Source organism: Thermobia domestica, chromosome 3 (assembly GCF_964235325.1).
Source record: "Thermobia domestica chromosome 3, izTheDome1.hap1.1, whole genome shotgun sequence".
Lineage (NCBI taxonomy): Eukaryota > Metazoa > Arthropoda > Insecta > Zygentoma > Lepismatidae > Thermobia > Thermobia domestica.
The window spans coordinates 140,427,576-140,450,360 of NC_137456.1; the positions used below are offsets into that span (position 1 = coordinate 140,427,576).

General features: G+C 32.6%; 1 protein-coding gene across 3 annotated transcripts in view; it reads left to right on the forward strand.

The window, feature by feature from the left end:
* The window catches only part of LOC145680771 (paired box protein Pax-6-like), a 559,249-nt gene that overhangs the window by 252,845 nt on the left and 283,619 nt on the right, over positions 1 to 22,785 (forward strand). For 2 of the 3 annotated variants that reach the window (XM_081751760.1, XM_081751761.1), the window contains exon 2: positions 11,466 to 11,532. The exons of the other annotated variant lie outside the window; for it this stretch is intronic. In XM_081751760.1, the coding sequence (XP_081607886.1) occupies positions 11,523 to 11,532 (10 nt within the window). In that variant the 5' untranslated portion in view covers positions 11,466 to 11,522. The remainder of the gene's footprint in view (positions 1 to 11,465; positions 11,533 to 22,785) is intronic. 3 annotated transcript variants of the gene reach the window in all.

The window sequence follows — 22,785 nt, forward strand, 5'->3', positions numbered from 1 at the left end:
ATCCACATCGTATCCACTGAGTTACAAAATTGTGTACCTCCAGACATGGGCGGCCGAAGAAAATTTTCTAGGGGAACATCTTCAATGTTTGCTATATTAGTCTGGCATTTAATGTTCATGGTTTGTTATATTACGTATACATTTTCGTGAGCCAGGGAGGTTCATTCTTATCAAACACGGAGATTATGAAGGAACAGATCTACTGTACAAAATATAATAAAAACATCTCTTTCGGATTTCTATTATCCCGCAGTCCAACCCCGAGACGGAAACATAAGAGATAGGTTTTTTGTTTTTAAACAAGATAACGTGTCTAGCGAATGCTTTACATTGTGAAGATTATATTAGTGAAAATTAAACGAATATAATTTTACAACTTAATATACATATTACTAAATGTTTAGCTAACCGTTGCTATGTTGTTAGCGATGCGCCTTTCTCGAACGAGGTTTGATTCATGGTAGGAGCTCATGTGTTTCAAATCCGACATTAAACTGTACGTTCACGTCTTGTAGAGCTTTGCTCCTAAAAACGACGCTAAACTATAATCTAATTTAATATTATTAATATTAAAAAATAATGACTTATCAATGTGACGTCAATTTGGCAGTCATCAAATCCATTTTATACTTTCACTTAATCCAGTGGATATTAATATAACAATTACGAGACACACGCACATATAAATACTCAGAAACAAGCACATACACACGTATACATACACAAATATGAACACTTCAAATCTATTTACATGTGTTGGACTGCACTGCATCAAGTATCTTCTCATGTATCTGCATTTTCTGATTCATCCACAGATTTCTTATTTGTACGCATCAATCATTTTAGCATTTTCGGGAAGGTTCAGGGTTCGTTCTTCATTTAAAGAGTTGGTTCTCTGTATTGGAAACAGATTGAGGGGAGGGTGGGGGAATTTATACTTTATGAATGGATAACATTTTAAGAAATATATACAAAACATGCCGCTTCCGATGCAGCACTAAAGCATTTCTTTTAGCGGTGAACTACTAGTGGTATACCCCCTCCCCTCTCAAGTTGTAAAGTGAGAAGGGACAGAAACATCCCAGACACTCAGGGTTCAGTTGACAATAATAAAACTATGGGTAAGTAAACATCTTGTGCAGAGTCACGTTTTGCTTATTTTTGAACATTTCTGTGAAATCAACAATACAACAGCGGAAATACTAACTGGTTTTATTACTCCAACCATCGCTTCAACAAGGGATAATTCCCAACGGTCAGTGTTCTCTTTCTCTTTTTCTGTCCTCGTTCTTATTCTCCACATCTTTAATGAAGTAGGGGGCGCCCAACCTCTCGACATTTGGACGTCTTTTCCTCTTGGTTTCGCCACTTGTTGAAGACAATCACCACAGCACTCTTCGAACACCTGACAAGTCCTGCAGTTTCCGAAATTCTCGTGCCGAGTGTTTCTGAGCGAGTACTTTCTTCAAAATATTATTAAAAATTATAGAAAGATTTTCGAGACATTCGAGTCGAGTCGAGATTTTTACCAGCTGTCTCGACTCGACTCGAGTCTCGACTCGAAAATTCGAGTCCAGAAATACGTTTGTCTCGACTCGTCTCGAATTTTACAAAGAGTGTCTCGACTCGAATCTCGACTCAAATTCGAGTCGAGTCGAGTCGAGATTCGAGACATGTCTCGACTCGAGCGCATCCCTAGTTTGAAAGAATATTCTTTCCTTGTGGTTCCGTGTAAACTGAATACGGATCCATTGATAATCTGCAGAGCTAGAATATGAAACTCCTCAATGAGTGATAGTATTCATACCATAATTGTGTGTATGATCAACCATAACTTCGACATAGATGAACCGATTTTGATGATTCCTTTTATGGAGTTTGGTTTACCAAAACTTTATATATTTATCTATGATAAAGAACAACTGGAAGCTTTCGAAATGTGGATGCGGAGAAGAATGGAGATTATTTGGTGGGTTGAGCGAAAAACGAATCAGAGGGTGTTAGAAATGGTGGGGGAGAAAATAACGGTTTTAGATATTATTGAGAACAGAAGAGAAATTGGTTCAGAAGAGAATAGCTAAGAAGGAACTGTATCGTAAGTCACGTGCTAGAGGGTATGGGGGCAGGAAAGAGAAGGAGGGTACGAATATATAAAAACAGAAAATCGTACGTGAAGACGAAGAGCGTTTAGCATGGAAACTTGTAAGTTGCGGCAAAAGACCTGCCCATAATGGCAGAATATCTCATCGCGGTTAATGTTAATGATGTCCATCCGTCCGTCCGGAAGACAAAAAATCTCGAGAGCTTCTTGAGTAATGAGTAACAAATGTGGTCAAAATAGAAAGTCAAAAGTTAGAAATTCAGTTTTTTTTTTTTTTTTTTTTTTGACTCGCTGCTCAATCCGAAAGTGGAAGAAATTAATCATTTCCGGTTCACCGTTGATCGTTGTAGAGTGAAAACGGTAATAGCTAGCGAGAAGCAGTTTTCTGCATTTTTTTAAGAAGTTACAGAAATCAACTACTTCCGGTTTTAACATTAACCATTATAGAGTGAAAACAGTACCTGACAGCTAGAAGAAGTTTTCTGCAATATCAATTGAGAGTCCCAAGAATATATTCTGTCTCCACTTTAATATCTCTACTAGAACCGGAAGTGGTATTAATATACTATCACCTCGGTTTTAACAATAATAGAAGAATATCACGCCATAAAAACAAAATTTCTTCACGTGGTGTACACGTGACACTACTGCTTGATTAGTTTGAACGAATATACCGTACTTTTTTGCAGGTTTCAACTGGAAAAACGCCCTAAAAACAAGAAAAAAAATATGAACGGATTTCAATATAAGCTCTAAAAAGAAAAAATAATTAAAGAGCTAAAAATCAGAACAGTAAAGAACTTAAAATAATTCATTACTCTTATCTATTCATAATGAGTCTGTGCAAAGCCAAACAAATTAATTTCTCATAAAACTATCGTCAAAACTAATTTTATAGGTATTAATTTGTTTAGGATGGCACAGACTTCAAATTTATTTGTAGATAATAATAATAAATTATTTTCTGCTTTTAAGGGCTTTTATTATTTTCTACTTTTTAGAGTTTTTTTGAAATTGGTTAATATTATATATATATATATATATATATATATATATATATATATATATATATATATATATATATATATATATACACATATATATACATAACATCAAATTACCTGTCACTTTATAGTGATTGACACCGATAGTAGTGCAATCTGTTAACGGCACTGTTTGTAATTAAGATTAGCATGACGTAAAACTAAAACGTTTGTTGTTTCTTTTTCCTTACTATGGCAATTTGACTGCCAAGTGATAGCGCAGGTAGCGAGTTTTATTAGAGAGATTAACACACAACATCTATTAGCGTGTTTATTATTAGGATATTGGCGTGACGCAAAGCCTAAGACGTTTGCTGTTCACTTATTAAATTCCATATTCTTCATAAATTTACATCAAGCTTCTAACAACACTCGTGTTAGATTCCACAGGATACATCATCATCAACCTCATCATACATAGTAAAAAATGGTTGTGTTAATTCAACTCAAATTTAACACAGGGCTGTGGTTCCAGCGTGACTATCATTATGTGATGTTAATTCAACACAGACCCCGCGGTGTTAGCGTTTAACACAGGTGATGTGTTACGTTTTTAACACAATCGTTGTTGAGTTGTGTTAAATTCGGATCTGTGTTAGTATTTTCGGTGTTGATTCGACACCACGTCAGGGTCGGTAGTATGGGAAAAAGTGTTTAGTGTTACTTGTTGCGGTGTTGCACCAACACGGAGAAAGTAACACAGTGTGTAGTGTGTTAATTATTTTGTGTTAATATTACTCCATGTCAAGTATTAATATAACTCAGATCCTGTGTTATTTCAACACATAATCTGTGACATAATTTAAGGTCATAGCCGTATAAGTAATACCGTTTTGGTGTTAATTCAACACTCCGTGTGTTAAAATGCAAGGTCAGACTACCTGAGTAACATCGTTTTTTGGTCTTAGTTTGATTCCAGTTCTGCGTTACTACAACACCTATTTCGGTGTTGAAATAACTCCGTGTGTGGTGTTGATGGAACCATTTTTCTGTGTTGGAAAAGCTTGGGGTGAGTATGCTTACGATTACTGAAGATCCTACTTTTAAACTAAGAATAGTAAACTACAGAACACTTCGTTTAAAAAATCTTCATAAACCTTTTTGTCGTCCTCCCCAATACTTATTGTAAAGTATTTCCTGATGATTCGAAACACAACCTTCACCTACAACTTGTTCAAAAATGATAGGAAACTCTTACCTATATCCTTATACTATGTTTGCCTCTTAATCGTGTTTCTACTGGTTTTCCGCCATTTTGAAACATAGTCCTCTGTGTTGACTGGTGAGCTCTAGTGCAGTGGAGAAGTGGCACAGTAATACGGTGTTGTTTCTCGCTGTTGAGACATTTCTTCAGAAACATTATGTAAAACAATTGAGAACACATCGCGCGGTTTGCACGTTGAAATTTTCCGAATACCTGGATTTGTTTAAGTGTTGCTTTCTACTGTGTTTGACTGTAGCTTCAGTACATAGGCCTTTATAATTAGATGGCCAACATAATTGGCAATCGTGCAGAAAACAACACCGAAGATTCTACACTTGTGTTAATTTCACACACAGACTGTGTGTCATTTTAACTACCGGCATTTGACACTTAACTCCAAATGGAGAGTAAGTTATTCTAACCACCTGTTTGTGCTATATTTTAACACAATTGTGTTAACATACAGGCATGTCATTGAAATAACACAACGATTTTTTACAGTGTAGGTATTCTTTAATTATTGGCAAGTCATTTGCGGCAACTGAGAAGCTTCCATGCTCCACAGTCTTCCGCTAACCTCGTCATCTCCACGTAGGACTTTTCTGTTTTGATATATTTAATCAATTTTAGTCTTCTTCGCCCTCTCCATCTTTTCCTGCCACCATACCCTCTAGCACGTCCCTCAAGATACAATTTCTTCTTAGCCAATGTCCCAACAAGTTTATTTTTCTCTTCTTAATATTGTTCTTTTCTCCCATACCATTTCCAACATCCTTTCATTCGCTTTCCGTGCGACCCAACTAATTCGCTCCATTTTTCTTCACATCCACATTTGGAAAGCTTCCAGTCATTTGTCATTATTTCTTTGTAAATGTTCATGTTACTGTCCCACACAGTACAATACTCCACACGAAGCGAAGTCTTTTTCTCAGCTCTTTATTCAAAATCCCATAGTGAGTAAAAGTAGCAAAATTTAAAAGTAGAATTATATGAGACAGTAACAAATATTTATGTGTAATCCCTGAAAGAGTACTTTCTGCACTATGACAATTGAAATGGCTTCTTTATTCGGCCAAAATAACTATAATTGTATAATATTGTTAGAAGTTATTATGCTTCAACAATATATATACAAGTTATACCTATTAGCTCTAAGTATATATATATATATATATATATATATATATATATATATATATATATATATATATATATATATATATATGTGTGTGTGTGTGTGTGTGTGTGTAATGTTGGAAGATGAACGACATCTGCCTTCACTAATCGCTACCCAGATCTTCAGTTGGCGCAGGATAGTTCTTGCTACGTAGATCCAGGCTTTCTCCTACTGACGATGGTTCTCCCTCCTCGTCGAAACGACAAGGAAAGAACATGACGGTGAATGCTAATAGAGTCAAGACATACATTGGCCGCTTGCATCTCATTGAGAATTCATAACAGGTTTCTTTCAACGACAAGGGACTGATCGACAGGAGAAGAAGCAATAGAAAGAGAAATGAAGAGAAGTAGAAAGAAAAAGAAAAGAAAGCAAAGAGGATCGGTGTTTTCAGCCGCTTAGCCTAGATAAGGCAAGGACATTTTGTCCTAATCGCTGTCGTATCCTTTGGCTGTAAATCAGACCGCAGAATTTTGTTCACTTTATGTCAATTTTTCCTTCTTCTTTTTTTTCTGGCTTTAATTTCCAGTTCTTTTCTTAATTATCACCAGTAAGCTCCTTTGTGTTTATGTGGTTGTAGCACTCTAGCAGTTAGGTTAGAGCAAGTTTTCTCAACCTGGGGGTCACGAAGCTAAGCTGAAGGGATAAATATAATTAGGGTCCAATATCAGAAAACATTTTTAAATATTATTTTGAATTTTGTTCTGATTGGCATTTTTTTTTTATTTTTATACATTTTTAGTTAAGAACAACAAAAATAGGTCTCCTAAACATTTTCAACATTTGCAGAGTTGTTTAGAAATCAATTTAAATGAAAGAGGTACGACATGAAACTAATAGGAACTGCACATTGAAATACCAGAAGAATACAAATGCAACAAAACCTGCATATTGAGACATAGACCTAATTAAAATTGAAAGCTGATGAGATACCTAAGAATGGTGTGATTTCACTAGTGTGGCAATGTCCCGTTCAATTTTCGTAACGCACATTATAAAGTCATTTAAAATACTCAATCATTTTTTTAACAACTGTCCAAGTTTTTTTTAAAAAAAATCAAAATTAGAGATCACTTTATTTTCTATCATATGACACAATATTAAGGGATGTATGATGTTTTAACATTTTCAAAAAGCCTCCATTTTGAAACATTATCATGGATCGGATTTGATCTTGTAATGTGAATGAATTTACCAAATTTCGTTTAATCCATTCGCTTTTAGGGAAGTTACTGTATCCACTATAAACAAGAAATGGAATCTACTATTATATAAATAGATGGATCGTGAGATCTCCACAATAGGTATAACAAAAGTCCCACACAAGATTATTACAAACTAGAAATTATAAGGGGTCGTTGGCAAGAGGATGAGAAAAATGGGGATCGTGATATCAATTAGGTTGGGAAGCATTGGGTTAGATTGAAGAAACTGAGTTTGATTTCAAGTTGTTGCTCAAACCATATTCAACTGCAGGTTTTCTTTCAGAAAACTTTGTCCAAGTTGGAGAAGGAACAGAATCAAAATGTGAGTTAGCTGCAATTTAGTATATATATATATATATAAATATATATATATATATGAGAACACTATAGGAGTTTCTTCATGGCTAAGCGGTTAGCGTACGCGCCTTTGAAGTGGAAGAGCCGGATTTGATTCCCGGTGGGAGCTCACGGGATTCGGATTCCACGTTAATCAGTAAGTCCACGTGCCATATAGCCTCGTTTGCTGAAAGGGGCTCTAAACGCAAAATCAACTCATCTCAAGAACGCTGTAGGCCATCCAAAGGAAAGGCAAGGATAATTGTTCTTTTGATGTGATATTTTGTGCTAATATGGACTTCCCTTTACACGTGTGACACAATTGCAGTTTATACTTAGCTAAGAGGAGGAAGGACAAATCTCCGCTTCCCTCCGAAAGTCAGATTAGGAAGAAACACTGTTCGGCCATTATTGAAAATGTATTTGTACTTTCAAATTCAACGAACTAATCAATCAAAAAAACAAGATATAATGCATTCTGATATATTCCTGATATGCTGAAAATTGTTAAAAGGAATCACTGCTCTATTTAACGAATAGCTGCAGCAGGTAAATTGAGATAAGTTTTGGATTGTATTTGGAAATGAATCTGTGTAATATTTCTATATATCAACCTATCGATCAATATTTTCATGTATTGATGTATTGATATAAGAAAAATATTAGTGATTGGGTTATCGATTAAGCAACATTATGATAGTTTCGACATTTCTATATTTTCCGGATACTTTGAAGTTAAATATTTAATTATTTTCCATCTTACAATATTTCGTTACTTGCCATTTAATATATTTCAATATTTTAGTGATCACTGTTTAAATAATTATGGATACTTTTTTAATTAATATTTCATATTTTCTATAAAGTAAATACTTCTGTGAAGTGACCATGTGATAATTGTATAAACTCGTAACTTAATTCGCTATTTTCAATTACTTTATTAAATTACATTTATCCACGACAGAACTACGAACATTTAAAATCCAACGGAACAAAACTTTTATTAATGTTGTACATTGCCAGACAATTTGTATAAGCATGTATTTGTTAATTGTTACTTTTGAAATTGTCAATAAGCGTGACTAGTTTCCTTCTAGTTTTTTCGCGTTTCGTTCCGCCTAGCTTGACATTTCCTAGTTCACTGAACGTCAGACTCATGGTTTTTCGATTAAGCAAAACCACGGAGGATGCATGGACAAGGGGTATTTGCTATAAGGTTTAGGAAGGTGCAGGATCGTCGTAAGAGGTACGTCGCTCCATTGGAGAACAACCAACTCCATGTCTTGAGAGTACCATTCTGTTGGTTCATCGCCACAGATTCAATACAGTCCAATATCTGACTAGTGGAATGAAAGTGCAGGAGAACATCGTTGGAGACGCGGGGGCCGCGGGGGCTCAGTGGTAGAGCATTCATCTCTGGTGCTTGGGGTCTCGGGTTCGATCCCAGCCCTCGCCAAGTGAACTTTGTGGTGGGCAAACACCGTGTGCGTGGGTTTTCTCGGGGTTCTCCCGTTTCCTCCCACTTTCTTCATTCCACCATTTCATTCATTACTCATCATCACCATCTCCTTTAGCCTAACCGGCATAATCGATGGGACGTAAAACTCAAAGATTTCATTTCATTTTCATCACTGGAGACGCATCAAGACGAGAAAACTAGCAGATCAACAGAATAGAGATCCAGTGGTTGACTGATTCCAGCGTTTCCAGGATTCCTCCCGAGAAAGTCATTCATCGTTTCAGATGACCAGAGCGACGCCAGTCTCATCGGAATGTCAGGCTAGTGCTCATCCTTTATCTTTTAGTCATAACCCATTTCTCTCTCTCCCACCTCTTCCCCAACTAGTCATTCTCAAAATTGAAACATTTGAATTTTATTTAATTCAATCATAACTTTGCAGTTAAGTACCGTGTTGTGCATGAGTTTCACCCTCAATTTGTTGTATTCATTTCATGAATATTTTAGAGATTAATCTGAGCTACAACTGATAGCACAGCACCGGCACATTTCTAATTTCGCAGTATATTGTATGTTTCATATTTATTATCAATTATAAAATTGGAAATTAATAACAAACCATTTAATATATATTTTATAGGTTTATTCTAACTTGAATAGATAGATATAGTCTAATATGTTATCATTTTTTTGCTTTTAAAAATTTAGTAATTTTGAATGGATGTTTAGAGTGCAATTAATTAGTTTTGCAGTTGTCTTTCCTTATTTCGCAATAGATTTGAGTAATTTTGCAACATAAAATATTTTTATTACTGATTTTGCGACCTATAAATTATTTTTTATGTATCTAATCCAATGAATAATGAATTTATTAAAAGTATAAAAACTTTGAAATTTTCTACATCATACATTTTTAATACTAAATTTTATAGAGCATAAGGCCAATTAGCTGAGAATGATTTACTCAAAGAAAAGATAAAATCACAGATTAAAAAAACAAACAAAAAGAGAATAAAAAATAAACTAACAAAACAAATAGAGAAAATGAAAGTTCACCTCTTAATATACAATATTCTCTTCAGTTGAGTTCTGAAGTTCCGTTCAGAAGTAAAAATGTTAAGAGCTATTGAAACACTATTGTAATCGTGCGATAGCCTGTAAAACAGTCAGCGCTTAACAATTGATAACCCAGGTGTCTCGTAAGCTAGCTCTTATTATTAAAATTAGCTAATGTAAAATAAAATGTAGCTACAAAGAAAAACTATTCAAAAATAATAAGCCTGATGAAATACACATTAAACGAAAGAACATAGAAGGTAATTTTATACAGTTAATGAAATAAATAATACAGACCTAATGAGAACAATATTTAGCCCGCATGACAGATCAAGTAAGAAATGAACGAATGCCTTTCTTTGCCCTGTCTTCTTCCCCTATCGCTTTGACTTCAGAGAATTCTCAAATGTCATAGTTATAGCTGTGGATAGACTACATATAAGCTTCCGTGAAAGATATACACTGTAAATCCAATAATTGTTAGAAATCTATCAGAGTAAACATTCAATAATCACTACCTGAATCCCCCAGACCACACCCACTCTTCGAGTAGCAGAACCGTAAAATGTCCTAATAGTAAATGTAAAGATTTACAAGGTTTATGTCTTCATAACGAAAGATCTAACAGTGGTTCGTGTTATGTTCGACAGCGAAGATATAAAAGAATGAAACCTAGTACATCTTAAATCTTGTCTTGAGCTATAATGTACAACTAGAACATATAAAATGTTTAAAATATGTAAAAGTAAATAATGTTATTGCCTCTTTGTAATTCCAATGTAAGATAGATTTTATTGACAGTTCTTAATTAGAGCATGAAACCAATATAGATTTTTCCAAATGATTTTAGTACACAAGTACACAAAATAAGTACACAAATGAAGAAGATACTTTGAAACAAGAATTTTAGGAAAACTAAAAATGTATCAAAACATTGCCAGCTTGGACAGTAAATAGTTTTTGGTTCAGGGGCTAGAAAATTTTTTGATCGGTATCTAAATCGAGTTTTCGTATTTTCTACGGAATAAGAACATCATCCTGAGTTAACTGATAGTTTAGGTTTGGTTACACTATATGTAGTTCTCCAGATATAAGGCCTACAAGAAAATTTTTGATTGAAATATATTGAATCTTTTGATCGAAAAAAAAGAAAGATAAAAGTAAAGAAACAAAAACAACAACAAAACATATAGAAGGAAAATTAAGGAAAGATAAACGACTAAAAGAAAGCAAAAAGAATTATTAGGGTCTATAATGAAAATATGTCACAGAAAAATAATGAAAATATCTCGTTCTTGTCAAAGTATATGCATAGCAGAACATATTTTAATAAACGTAATATACAAATTTAATGACTGATTTTATTCTATAATTAAAATTATTCCTTCTCGCCATTTTTACTATTGATAATATAATTTACTTGTTTTGATATGCCCACCACTGGTTGCAGTGTAGAATTCCTTTCTCTAAGCTTTAGAAAAAGATAGGAAGATTTGTCGCCTTATAAACATCAATTTTAAATTCCTGGTCATGTCTCACAAAACCTTGTATACTGAAAATGCTCTGTGAATTATAAGCACCAATAATTACCTTAATGGACAGCAATAAAAATAGACTAGTTTTATACTACAGCTTTCTTCTAGAAAAAAAATAAAATAATTATTTGGTGTGAGAGTGTTTCTTGTATATATAAAACTTTGGTTCGAAGATCAATTCTACCGTGACAAATGATATAGTTACACTCCTGTATACTATGCTTTGATATAAATTGCTCATTACTTCTTAATATAGTAGATCAGATTTATATAAGTATACTTACATCAGGTTCTGTTTTGTGACTGATTTTAAATAGTTTTATTTATTTTCTTTTTATTTGTCTTCTAGCTCCAACCATTTTCGAAACGAAATTAGGAAACAAAAAAAGGACTCACCTACATATATATGGAGTCAGGTAAGTACTTACATGTATATATATATATATATATATATATATATATATATATATATATATATATATATATATATATATATAAATTGTGAAGTACATTTACTTTTCCACATAAATACACACACACAAACACATAAATGCCCTTTGAAGTAATGAACCTAATGTTAAGAGTTCATTAAAGTTTTACAAGCTGTGGTCAGTCTTTGTAATAACTGTCAAGATTTAACAATCTAGAAATTTTAACACCTTAATTTTCTTTCGAATGGGTTTCTTCAGTGTTCAATGATCTTTGTTTTCTCAAGAGATTGATATTGGCTATACAGCGTAACATCATGTGAGGATTATAATAAAAAAGTAAGGAGAGAAGATATTACCTTAGAACTTTTTCGTTCGCTTCAGTGATTAAGCCTTTAAAAGAAAGAACATAAATTTTGGTGCGTTTATTTTATGTTCCAAGTAAGTACGTTAGTCATTCATGTGTAACTTTTCATCTCTATCAATTTCTCGTGTATTGAGAAGACTTTCTTTCTAAAATATTTTTCTTTAAGAAAAACCTGCTTCCAATATTTACTTTCTACTTAATTTAATTAAATGATATTGTCAAGGTTATTCAGTTACAAAGTACATAGTATGAACATGTAAGATTTACGAGAAGTTTTTGATAAGTCCGTGTCTTTAAAATCAAATAATTATGTTTCGTACTGAAAATCAATTTATTTTTCGACAAAGTCTCCTTTTAACTCGAAACACTTTCTCCAACATTATGCCAATATTGTTATGCTTTCCAAAAATATCGACTTATCGAACGTTGCTTTTTCTTTTCGATTTCAAATAGTAAACATGCGCTTATCCTGTTTAGAACGCTCTCGATAACGGTATAACAAGCAAAAGAAAATCAAAATTTTCAGTTTATTTTTTGAAGACGGTGAACACAAGTATCAAATGAAATTTGCAAAACTCCCCTTAAAGTTATTTCGTAGAAAGTGATTTATAAACCATTATAAGGAGAGATTAGAGCTTAGTGCAAAACTATAATTAAAATTCTCTCTACATGTTAGTCCGCAGGATACGTATGAGCTATTGGAAAGTTTAGAATGACATTTAAATACAAATAAACAAAGAAAACAAAATAAAATGAAGCGGTTAGAGAGTAAAGGTGGTATATAACAAATTGTACATTTCCGGAAGATTGACTTTTACAGCTATGTCTGTTAACATATATCCTTCGTTTCCAAATCTCTTCACTGGGACGAGGATTTACTAAATTATGTGTTATGTAGCATAACTAACATGTAACACGTGTATGAACCGCCAGAATTCAACGTTTCGAAAAATGTAACATAACACCTTTATCCTCTAAGCGCTTCAAATGTTCAGTTTAATGTCATTCTTTGTAGGTTAGCCAAATTGATTTAATAAATTTGAGAAGTGTAAGTAGAAGATTAGTAGAACCAGAAAGTGAAAGTAAACAAGACAACTTCAATAAAATCCAAGGATATAATGTTGTACATCACAAAAACTCATATGACGTAGAAACAAATCAAGAATGCTTTTGACCTAAAGTATAGCTCAGTTCTGGAAACAATATATTTAGTTTACGAAGTTTGTGATATTACGAATAATTTCTAGATAAATTGTTTTCCAAAACGTACATTCTACACTTTCCTAACGTATTATACTTGATATAATAAGTTCGTTTACCAATATTACCACACTAACAAAAATGTGTTATTCCTATACCCGATCACAACTGGAATTTGCTGCTGTGATCTGGAAGTTATCGCAACGCAATAACGACATCAACTGGAAAATGTTCAATCTAAATTTATCAAATACTTGGCAGACAAGAGAACTGGAACCTATCCTTCTTATGAAAACTAGCTAACATTAATAAACAACTTCTGTATCTCTATACTTGAACAAAGACGAAACGTGATAGATCTGAGTTTTCTCCATAAAATAGTACAAAACAAGTTTAATTGTATGAATCTGATATCGACACTAAATTTTCATGTCCCGACACTTAAAAGTCATGCTGATAACTCTGGCCTGTTCTATTGCAAATAATAATAGTAATAATAAAAAGCACCAAAGGACCAAGGTATTATTGAAGTCACCAATCAGGAGAATATGCTCTTCTTAAAACAAAATATGTGTTTAACACAAAGAAATTGACATCTGTGATATGAACTATATGTTTAAGAAAACAGTTGTAAATTTATTTGGTAATACACCAACACTTGGTCGTATGCCTGTTCTGTTGATGACAAATAAATAAATAAATATAATTTAGATGAAAAACTAAGTAAAATTTTCATATTACCTAGGCAATATTAAATGAAATTCTATTTAGTAATGTGAATAATTATATTTAGAAAATTTGGTGTTCTGAAATTAAATACGAGGAAAGCAAATGTAGTACAACAACCATAATAAGTGGAAATATTTGGTCCCATAAAATGTATCATATCAAGATCTACATATGTACTATTACAAAGGACCATTTAACTAATGTTCTGTTGTCATCTGTCCTAAAAACAAACAAGTGCCTTTTTTTGTACCGTTGCTTTCAACATTGTTAATCCATAAAAACATCTGTTAACTATATATGTTACATTCACTATCAGATACCACTAATTTCATTTGTGTTTAATTATAGGGAAGACAAAATTTATTTTCCTGAAGAAATAATTAGTACATGTACTATCAAAGATACATGTTTGATAGAATATCACTGTACGATTTTGATGTGACACACCTGTTTCAGTTTCTAAACAATACGGAACTCTACATTCGGGTTCACTTTTTTTTAATGTATATACAATGTTGCTAGCATCCTGTTTCTTATATCCTTCGCTACTTACCATTCTGTTTCTTATATACTTCGTTACCTCTTGACTATATGAAAATAATTTTTCCTAACATTACAACTCAGAAAGAGTTATGTTCAGGAAGATAACTACAACTATGTGGTTTGTAGTAAATATACAAATAGCATTACTCTTCAAGTGTAGTCCTCAAGGTAAAATGAGACGAGTTGCAAGAATTTCTCGTTTCATCTTGTAACACTATATATATATCGAGTGTTCTAAAAATGGCGCCTGCAGACCACAGAACACTATTCTACAAGTCAAAATAAAGCGAAAAATATATTTAATTCCTTATCTTTCGGGTTCTCGTCTGGAGATGAAAATTGAACTATGTGGCATTGTCGCAGATATAGAACCATAGAGTAGATCTACTAATCCATCAAATACTTACCTCGATTCTTTCTACATATCAGTTAAAGTCGATAGCTGTTGACATTACCAAATTTATTAGCGTAGCATCGATGTAACTATTTGATAGATTCATAGAGCAATACTAATGATTCCATGTTAATCTGCTACGTTGCCACATAGTGAAATTTTAATTTATCAAAGCGGCTAAAGAAGACCCCGAAGGGTATATCATTATATAGTATTTTCGGTTTATTTTGACCTGAAGAATAGGACTCCCTTGTCCGTAGGCGTCACTTTTAGATACACCCATATATATATATATATATATATATATATATATATATATATATGATATGCAAAGTAGGTTATTATTAATTGTTATTTTTAGTACGTAGATAGTTTATTATTTTTCAAATAATAATGGCTTTTAATTTAACCATGGATCAACGGAACTGGATAAGCAAACAATATTGGAAAACTGCTGAAATGCTGAAAGATTCAATGGAAATGGGCTACAGAATTTGACAACCACCACCAAGTAAAATAACAATTTAAAGATTACGCAATAAATTTGACGAAACTGGCTCCATCTGTAATGCACCAAAGAGTAGCTGACCGATCAGTGTTACTTCTCCTGACAATGGAACGTTAATTGAGCAGATATTTATCCAAAGTTCAAAAAATCAAAGGGAAGAACATATCGTGAGTTAGAGATTTTCTGTAGATATTTGAGGCGTCTGATGCAACGTTAAAATTTGAAAATGCATTGACCAATATTACTTCATGGATTGTGAGAGGATGATACAGATTACAATTCTGCGAGATAATGTTGAATGCTGAAACACAAGATGATGGCATTATTCGAAAAGTATGTTGGTCAGACAAAGCGAATTTCAAAATTTCAGGAACTGGTAATAGGCATGACACTTGAACATTTGAACAACAATTGAATCAACCTGGGATTACAATTTGGGGGAGCCTTTACGTAAAAGTGTAATTAAACCTATCTTCTTAAATGAAAATGTTACCCACGACCTATATCTTAACATACTGCAGAACACTGTTGTTTCAGAATTGCGGCAACATGATAAAGATGACTGTTATTTACAGCAAGATGGAGCTTCTCCTCACTATGCTGTAACAGTGCACGAGTTTCTTGACAACGAATTACCAAATCATTGGTTAGATCGCCAAGGGCCAGTTGAATGGCCACTACGGTCACCAGACCTCACCCCCAATGGTCTTTTTCTTTTGTGATGTTGTCAAAGATAAAGTATTTTCGAGGAAACCACGCAATATTGACGACATGACTAATTTCATAAGAGAAGCGTGTCAAGAAATTAATAACAATAATCCTCTGTGCCAGAGTATGTTTGTGTGTAGAAATTAGACTGAAGGAATGTGTAATCGCTGAAGACCGCAGAAATTGTAGTTATTGTAATATCTATATCAACCTGATTGTGAACTCATAAAGTTATTGCCTTTGTTTTTCATAATCAAGAACTCATTATATATAATACGTAACTACTAATAAAGAAAACAAGAACTTATAATTGTACCTGTTTTTGCACCCCCCCTCTCGGTACTCGTATATCAAGGTTCGAAAACCTTTACTTCATGTAGTTAGTGTTGCTAGGGAATATGTTATGCCTGCTTAGACGTTTATGGTTCTTTACGGTTATACAAAATTGAATTTATACGGTTATATAAATTACATTCTGAAAGTTCTTTCGTTTTTTAAAGATATTGTATATTGTACGAATACAATTTGGAAATGATAGTTAATCACTTCCACTGTCAGCAAATGAACTAAAGATTCACCAGACCAAGTAAATACCTCGAAAGATCGGAACATTCTGGTACATTTTAGTAATGTTCGAGTATTAAAGAAAATATTATTTTGCCTTACAATATTATTAAGATGAACATAATCCAATTGAATGTCTGTTTTTGTGTTTATCTCACGATGTCTCATATGTTTTATAGTCTCTGATATCAAAAGATTTTTTTGCTGGATTGAATATGTAATTTTTAAGTGTTGAGAGCATAAGAACAACACTACTTTTCTGTTGAAAGTGTTCCCTCCAATGTAGTTCGGTTCTCATGTTATGTTGTAGTTCTTTTTTAATGTAGCCTCGGTGCTGAAAGTGACTTTTAACTCTATACGAAATAAACAGCTATTACAAGTAGCTTTCTATTTATCCACACAATTTATATATTGTTCTGTCGCCAGCTTGATTAGTTACAAGGAGAAAGAAGTTATATTTTTCTGCAATGAGACGTTGTCAACATTAAGTCATTTGTGTCACTAGTGAATGCTTCAATCTTGGTGATTGAGAATGTGCGAAAGAAGTAAGTTTTACTAGTAGATAAATCAATGGAGTATATCTTATATAGAAGGGATTCGTACTGCAATTTACTAGCAGTCTACATTCAAGTTTAACGTACGAATGTACAATATAATACAGTTACTAGAGCCATGCAGGCCTTATAAGATTGTACTGTTAGTTCGTGTGTTACTCCACACAACAACTCTTAAACGAAAGTGTTATTCCACACAATAACTCTTAAACGAAAGTATTATTACACACAATAACTCTTGAACTAAACTGTTTCCACGCACTACAATACACTTGCGAGAACTATGCAAGCCTTATAAGATTGTACTGCTTTTAAGTGCTTACTCCACACAAATAATTCTTGAATGAAAGCTTTGCTCCACACAATAACTCTTGAACGAAAGCGTAATTCTACACAGTAACTCTTGAACGAAAGGGTAATTGCAGCCAATAACTCTTGAACAAAAGAGTTATTCCACACAATATAATACAGCTACTTGAACCCTTATAAGATTGTACTATTTGTTCGTGTGTTACTCCACACAACAACTCTTAAACGAAAACATTATTCCTCACAATAACTCTTGAACGAAAGCGTTATTACACACAATAACTCTTGAACAAAAGTGTAATTCTGTACAACAACTCTTGAACGAAAGCGTAATTCCACACAATAACTCTCGAACAAAAGCGTTATGCCACACAGTAACCGTTGGATGAAGGCGATATTCCACACAGTAAGTCTAGAAAGAAAGCGAATTTTTGTTTTACTTATTTATTTTTGACAATAAAATGCTAGAGTGATTATCTTGGCTAAGTTCGTTCATGGAATCAATCCGTCAACATCTTCATGGGTAATGGTGACTTTAACGGCTGCTATGCATATCCTATTTTCTACTATTGAAAGAAAGACGTATAACTGTAGAATACTTGACGTTACAAATCACATCGTTAGATGGCAGCAAACATCCTACCAGACGAAATTGAAACTTTGCGTCATCCTCTTTGTTGGCTTTAGTAAAATTTTATTTTAATGGATCATCTGTGAGTAGTGATGTGAGGTGAAAAATTTTCTGGTATATTTTTTTCGGAAAATGTTTCATTCTAATCAGTGATCAAGTAACAATTTCTCATTAACCATAAAATTGATTGAATTCATGTATAGAAATGTTAAAAAGTGAAAGATCGTTTAAAGGTTTTAACCTTTTTCATGGCTTAGAAAATTTCCAGTACCATGTATGAACAAGTGAAACAATTTTTCATGAATCGAAAAATTTTCTGTTGTGTATGGAAAAATTGAAAAAACGGTTTACAAGTCGGAAAATTTTCATCATTTTGAAGCAAAAACTAAAACAACTTTTTATGAATCGGAATGAAAGTTTTATTGCTCTGTAGAAACAAGTGAAAGGGAATTTCATGGATCGGAAAATTTTCATTATGATGTAGAAACAAATGGAAAATCTTTTCATAACTCGGACAATTTTGAATATCATGTATATCTATAGTGATGTTGAGTGGAAAATTTTCTACTATATTTAACTGCATATTGAGCTGGCAAGTAAAAATTTACATACGTTTTTTCCCTCTCTCTCTCTCTCTCTCATGTATTACAGAACGATACTGTAGTACAAGAATAAATTTACTACTTTTCTGCAAAATATCGTAGAATAGTTTTTTCTAAAGTCTTTCCCCCTTTTTTTCTGGTTGTTTGGATCGAGTCCGGCCCTAATTATTCCGAATAATAGGTCCTCTACTGTAATACCCTGAATCAGTCTTATAAGGTCTTTGGGATAACCGAATTTTGGAATAAACTATCAAATTAGAAAATACTTTACAAATATTGTCGCTAAATAACTTCTTGTTTCTTGGAAACAACAACTACGTCGCACATTTAAACAGAAATCCTCCAATTTTGTTTTTGTCAATTGTTTAGCATGTAGGAAGTAGTATGTAACATGTGTATACTTGACTATTTTTTTGCTGTTCGCTTACCTTCTAATTTTTTTTTGTACGAAAGAAGAAGAAAAAAAATAATTTTAGTTTTCCTAAAATAAGAAAAAAACAGAAAAGAAAAATAAGATAGAATATACTGATAGTATTTAAATATCAGCAACAAAAACAACAACAACAACAACAACAAAAACAATGAAAGGATGAAGAGATGGATGTGGTTTGTAGATAACAGAATTGACATGAGGATAGTGAAAATAGTTATTATTCACTTAATTTTAATTCTAAAAAGTACACATCACACATCGCGTGACAATTTAATATATTATGGAGATCCAGGTGTCAGTCAGGGAAAAAGTTTAAGACCAAAATTCAACTAACATCCAGTAGACACTGAAAACGCCATTGAGATACAGCGTCTTTGTCAAGAGGAATTGATTCATGATTATTATTTTTTTAATGTGTACGCGTATAGTGCAGTATAGTACTCAGAAACATTCATCAGGTCTATTATCACTTGTAATCATTAGTTTGTTTGTAATATACAGTGGAAAAGTTAGCTTGGTACAATACATACTAGTTACTGCATATAAGAGAGCCAAGGATGTATATTACGGAAGCTAAACGTGGTAGAATAATTATTTTCCAGGTAAGTTAATTATTTTTCTTCTGTTTCTTGTTTTTCTTACGTGTGAATATCGTTCCAATGTTTTGTGATGTTCTCAAAGCTTAAGAGCTGGCTTCATGTTATCCAACTGACAATCAAAATTTAGAGGCCCCATCACTGCGAAATTAAAATACCGCTAATTTTACAGCAAGTATGTGATATCTTCAAATAGATAAAAGATAATCGAAAAGTGGAACAAGACCTCCCTAGACAATATTATTTTACGTGTAATATCGTTATCACGACTCATTTATCTGCTTTCGATTTCCAGCCATTAAGAAAATCGGCATTTATTTTCGCGTTTCTAAATAACTGCAAGTGGAAAGTTACTAGGTGACTTGTGATAACGATACCTCATGCAAAATAACATTGTCTAGGGTGGTCTTGTTCCACTTTTCGATTATCTTTTATCTATTTGAAGATATCACATAGTTACTGTAAAATTAGCGATATTTTAATTTCGCAGTGATGAGGCCTGTTAAGGTAGACATCCTTTTATATTGATTTCAGTATTTAGGATCATAGACGACTAGTTGGAATGCCCGTTCTTGACATAAGAAAAAGAAGTTTATGATAAAAGGTGAACCCTTCTTTTTGTTGCTCTGGTACTTATTTATTCTAATCTTCTTTTAGATAGGGAAAGGTGCGATTTCTATTTATAACAAAACAAGTAAAGAGAAAGAAAAAATTGAAGATAATATCTTGCTTAACAGAATAAGGGTAATATTAATCTATTATTGAGTTGCATACCTAGAATAGTTAACTGCGATGGAATACGATTTCTGCTTAAAATATTGGAACAAAGTTATAGGAAGTAGCAGTAAAAAGAAGAGAGAAGCGACAGATTAAAGAGATAAAGAGATGAACATGAAGAAGAATGAGGAGGAAATGTGCTGGAAAATTATTTCTAATCTCATCTAGATGCAACATTTACAAATTGAATTCTTTCTTAATGTCCTTCTTTGCTCTAAAACGATGTGCACCTAAGACTCCTAATTCTAAATAAATTTGAACTAAACATTGTAACATTTGCTTACTACAAATTTAAAAAATAAATAAAATTACAACTATGCAAAATTTAAAAATTATGACCACAACTGAATAACAATTTCCTAATTTATTGCAACTATCATAATAAAAAGGGACGTGCACGAGGGTGTGTCTTCGGAGTCCGAACACTTCCAAAGTCCCTACTTTTCTGTAAATTTAATCTAACTTTAGGTTTAAATAGGTATACAAATTTTAATATACTGAATTGGGATCCTCCAGCGAAATGAATTTCTGCGTACGTACCTGATGATAGAAATAGTAAGTTGCCGTTAGTTGAAATAAAATAAAAACAACAATATCAAAGGTTTTATTCATTTAATTAAAAACATCTCCGTGAAAATTACGACGAGTATATTCACATTTGTTTAGTTTAACTCAGCTTTATGAATAAGTAATGAAGGGGTTGTTGAAGAGATGTGGTAGGCATTTTTATTTTTCTAAGAGAAACATTTCTGTGTATTATTGTTCACGAATTCGGCATTAACAGATATTATTCACTGCACTTAAACCGCTTTAAATTTTTGTCAATTCTTATGTCTGTTGTTTATTTCAATATTATGGTTGTAAACAAGAATAATGGATGTTTCTTTTACTGAAATGAACGGTTAATTTACACTTAATTACATGCACTAAATAAAAAGCCCACGGAAAAGAAAATTCACTACATGCGAAAACAATTAAACATGTGTTATAGGTTATTGAGTGCAATTTTCCGAATGTTTTCGATGTACATATAAGAAAACATACTTTTAAGTACGAATTACTACTGATATGTTTGAATTGGTACAGGTTTATTCTTTTATTTTTATTTATTTATTTTATTTATTTATTTATTTACAATTAGAATGCCAGTTCTTCGCACGGGAAGAATACGTTTCAATTTGGACATAAATGGAGTGAATTTGGATTTAGACCTCATAAGAAGTTTATTTTTCGTCTGAGCGACCCCGAATACTATGGATTTGACACAAATATCAGTCATTTTCGTTCATTTTTAAATATCTCTCCCTCCCTATCTCCTAAGTTGCACCGTCAAAGTGAAATGATAAAAACCATCATAGACCCGAACCCCATCTATGTTGAAAATTTGATCTAGATCGGTCGAGTGGTTCAAGGAGTGTAAAGTCACAAATGTAAAAACTTTCTTTTATAGATATAAAATTTATTTATTTATTTATTTATTTATTTATTTTGTATAATAGTAGGGTGAAATGCACAGTTATTGGCCACTTAAGGAAAATTTTGACTTTGGTGTTCAGTGGTGCCCTTATTTCTTACAATTTAAAACTAATCTTTTTTAAGTGGACTTATGGGGATATTAGCTTTCGATTTCGGTTATTCTTTTTGCTCTAAGTTATACAGCATTTTTACAGAATCTCTTTTTCTAAAAATATGCGAAAATGTATAGTAATTGGCCACATTTTTTAATGATTGGCCGGGGTTTGTACTAGTGATTGGCCACTAAACGCAATCAAAATTTTTGAGGTTAATATGAGTACAATTTTTTTTTCTACAGGCTAGAAATTAAACACCAAGGTCTTTATTATATTGACAAAAGTAGTTTAGGATTGTGAAAATGAAACAACGCATTTTGTGGTTGTTTTTTTAAAAAATCTATTAATTTCTAGTTAACAAAATATTAATTTCTATGTATTATGTTTCTTTTACAGTTTTAAAAGTTTACAATGTAGAAATTATGAGAAATACAAAAGTAACTTTACTTGAAAAATATTTGAATATTATATAAATTAGGCCTATATAATACAAAAATAATAAACAGTTCTTACAGTTAGTCCTTCTTTCATATCATACTTTTTGTAACAAAGTTAAGCTTAACATCACCCTTTCAATGCTATTACCCTTTCAATTAGCTTTTGCAATTAGTTCCAATATTTCAACCAATGACTCTGTATTACTGTCACCAATCTCGAAGTTGCTAGGTACATCACTTTCATCATCAATGTGGAAACACTTGTGGCATACATAAATATCATCATCTGGTGAGAGTGAAATGTTTGGTTTGTTTATT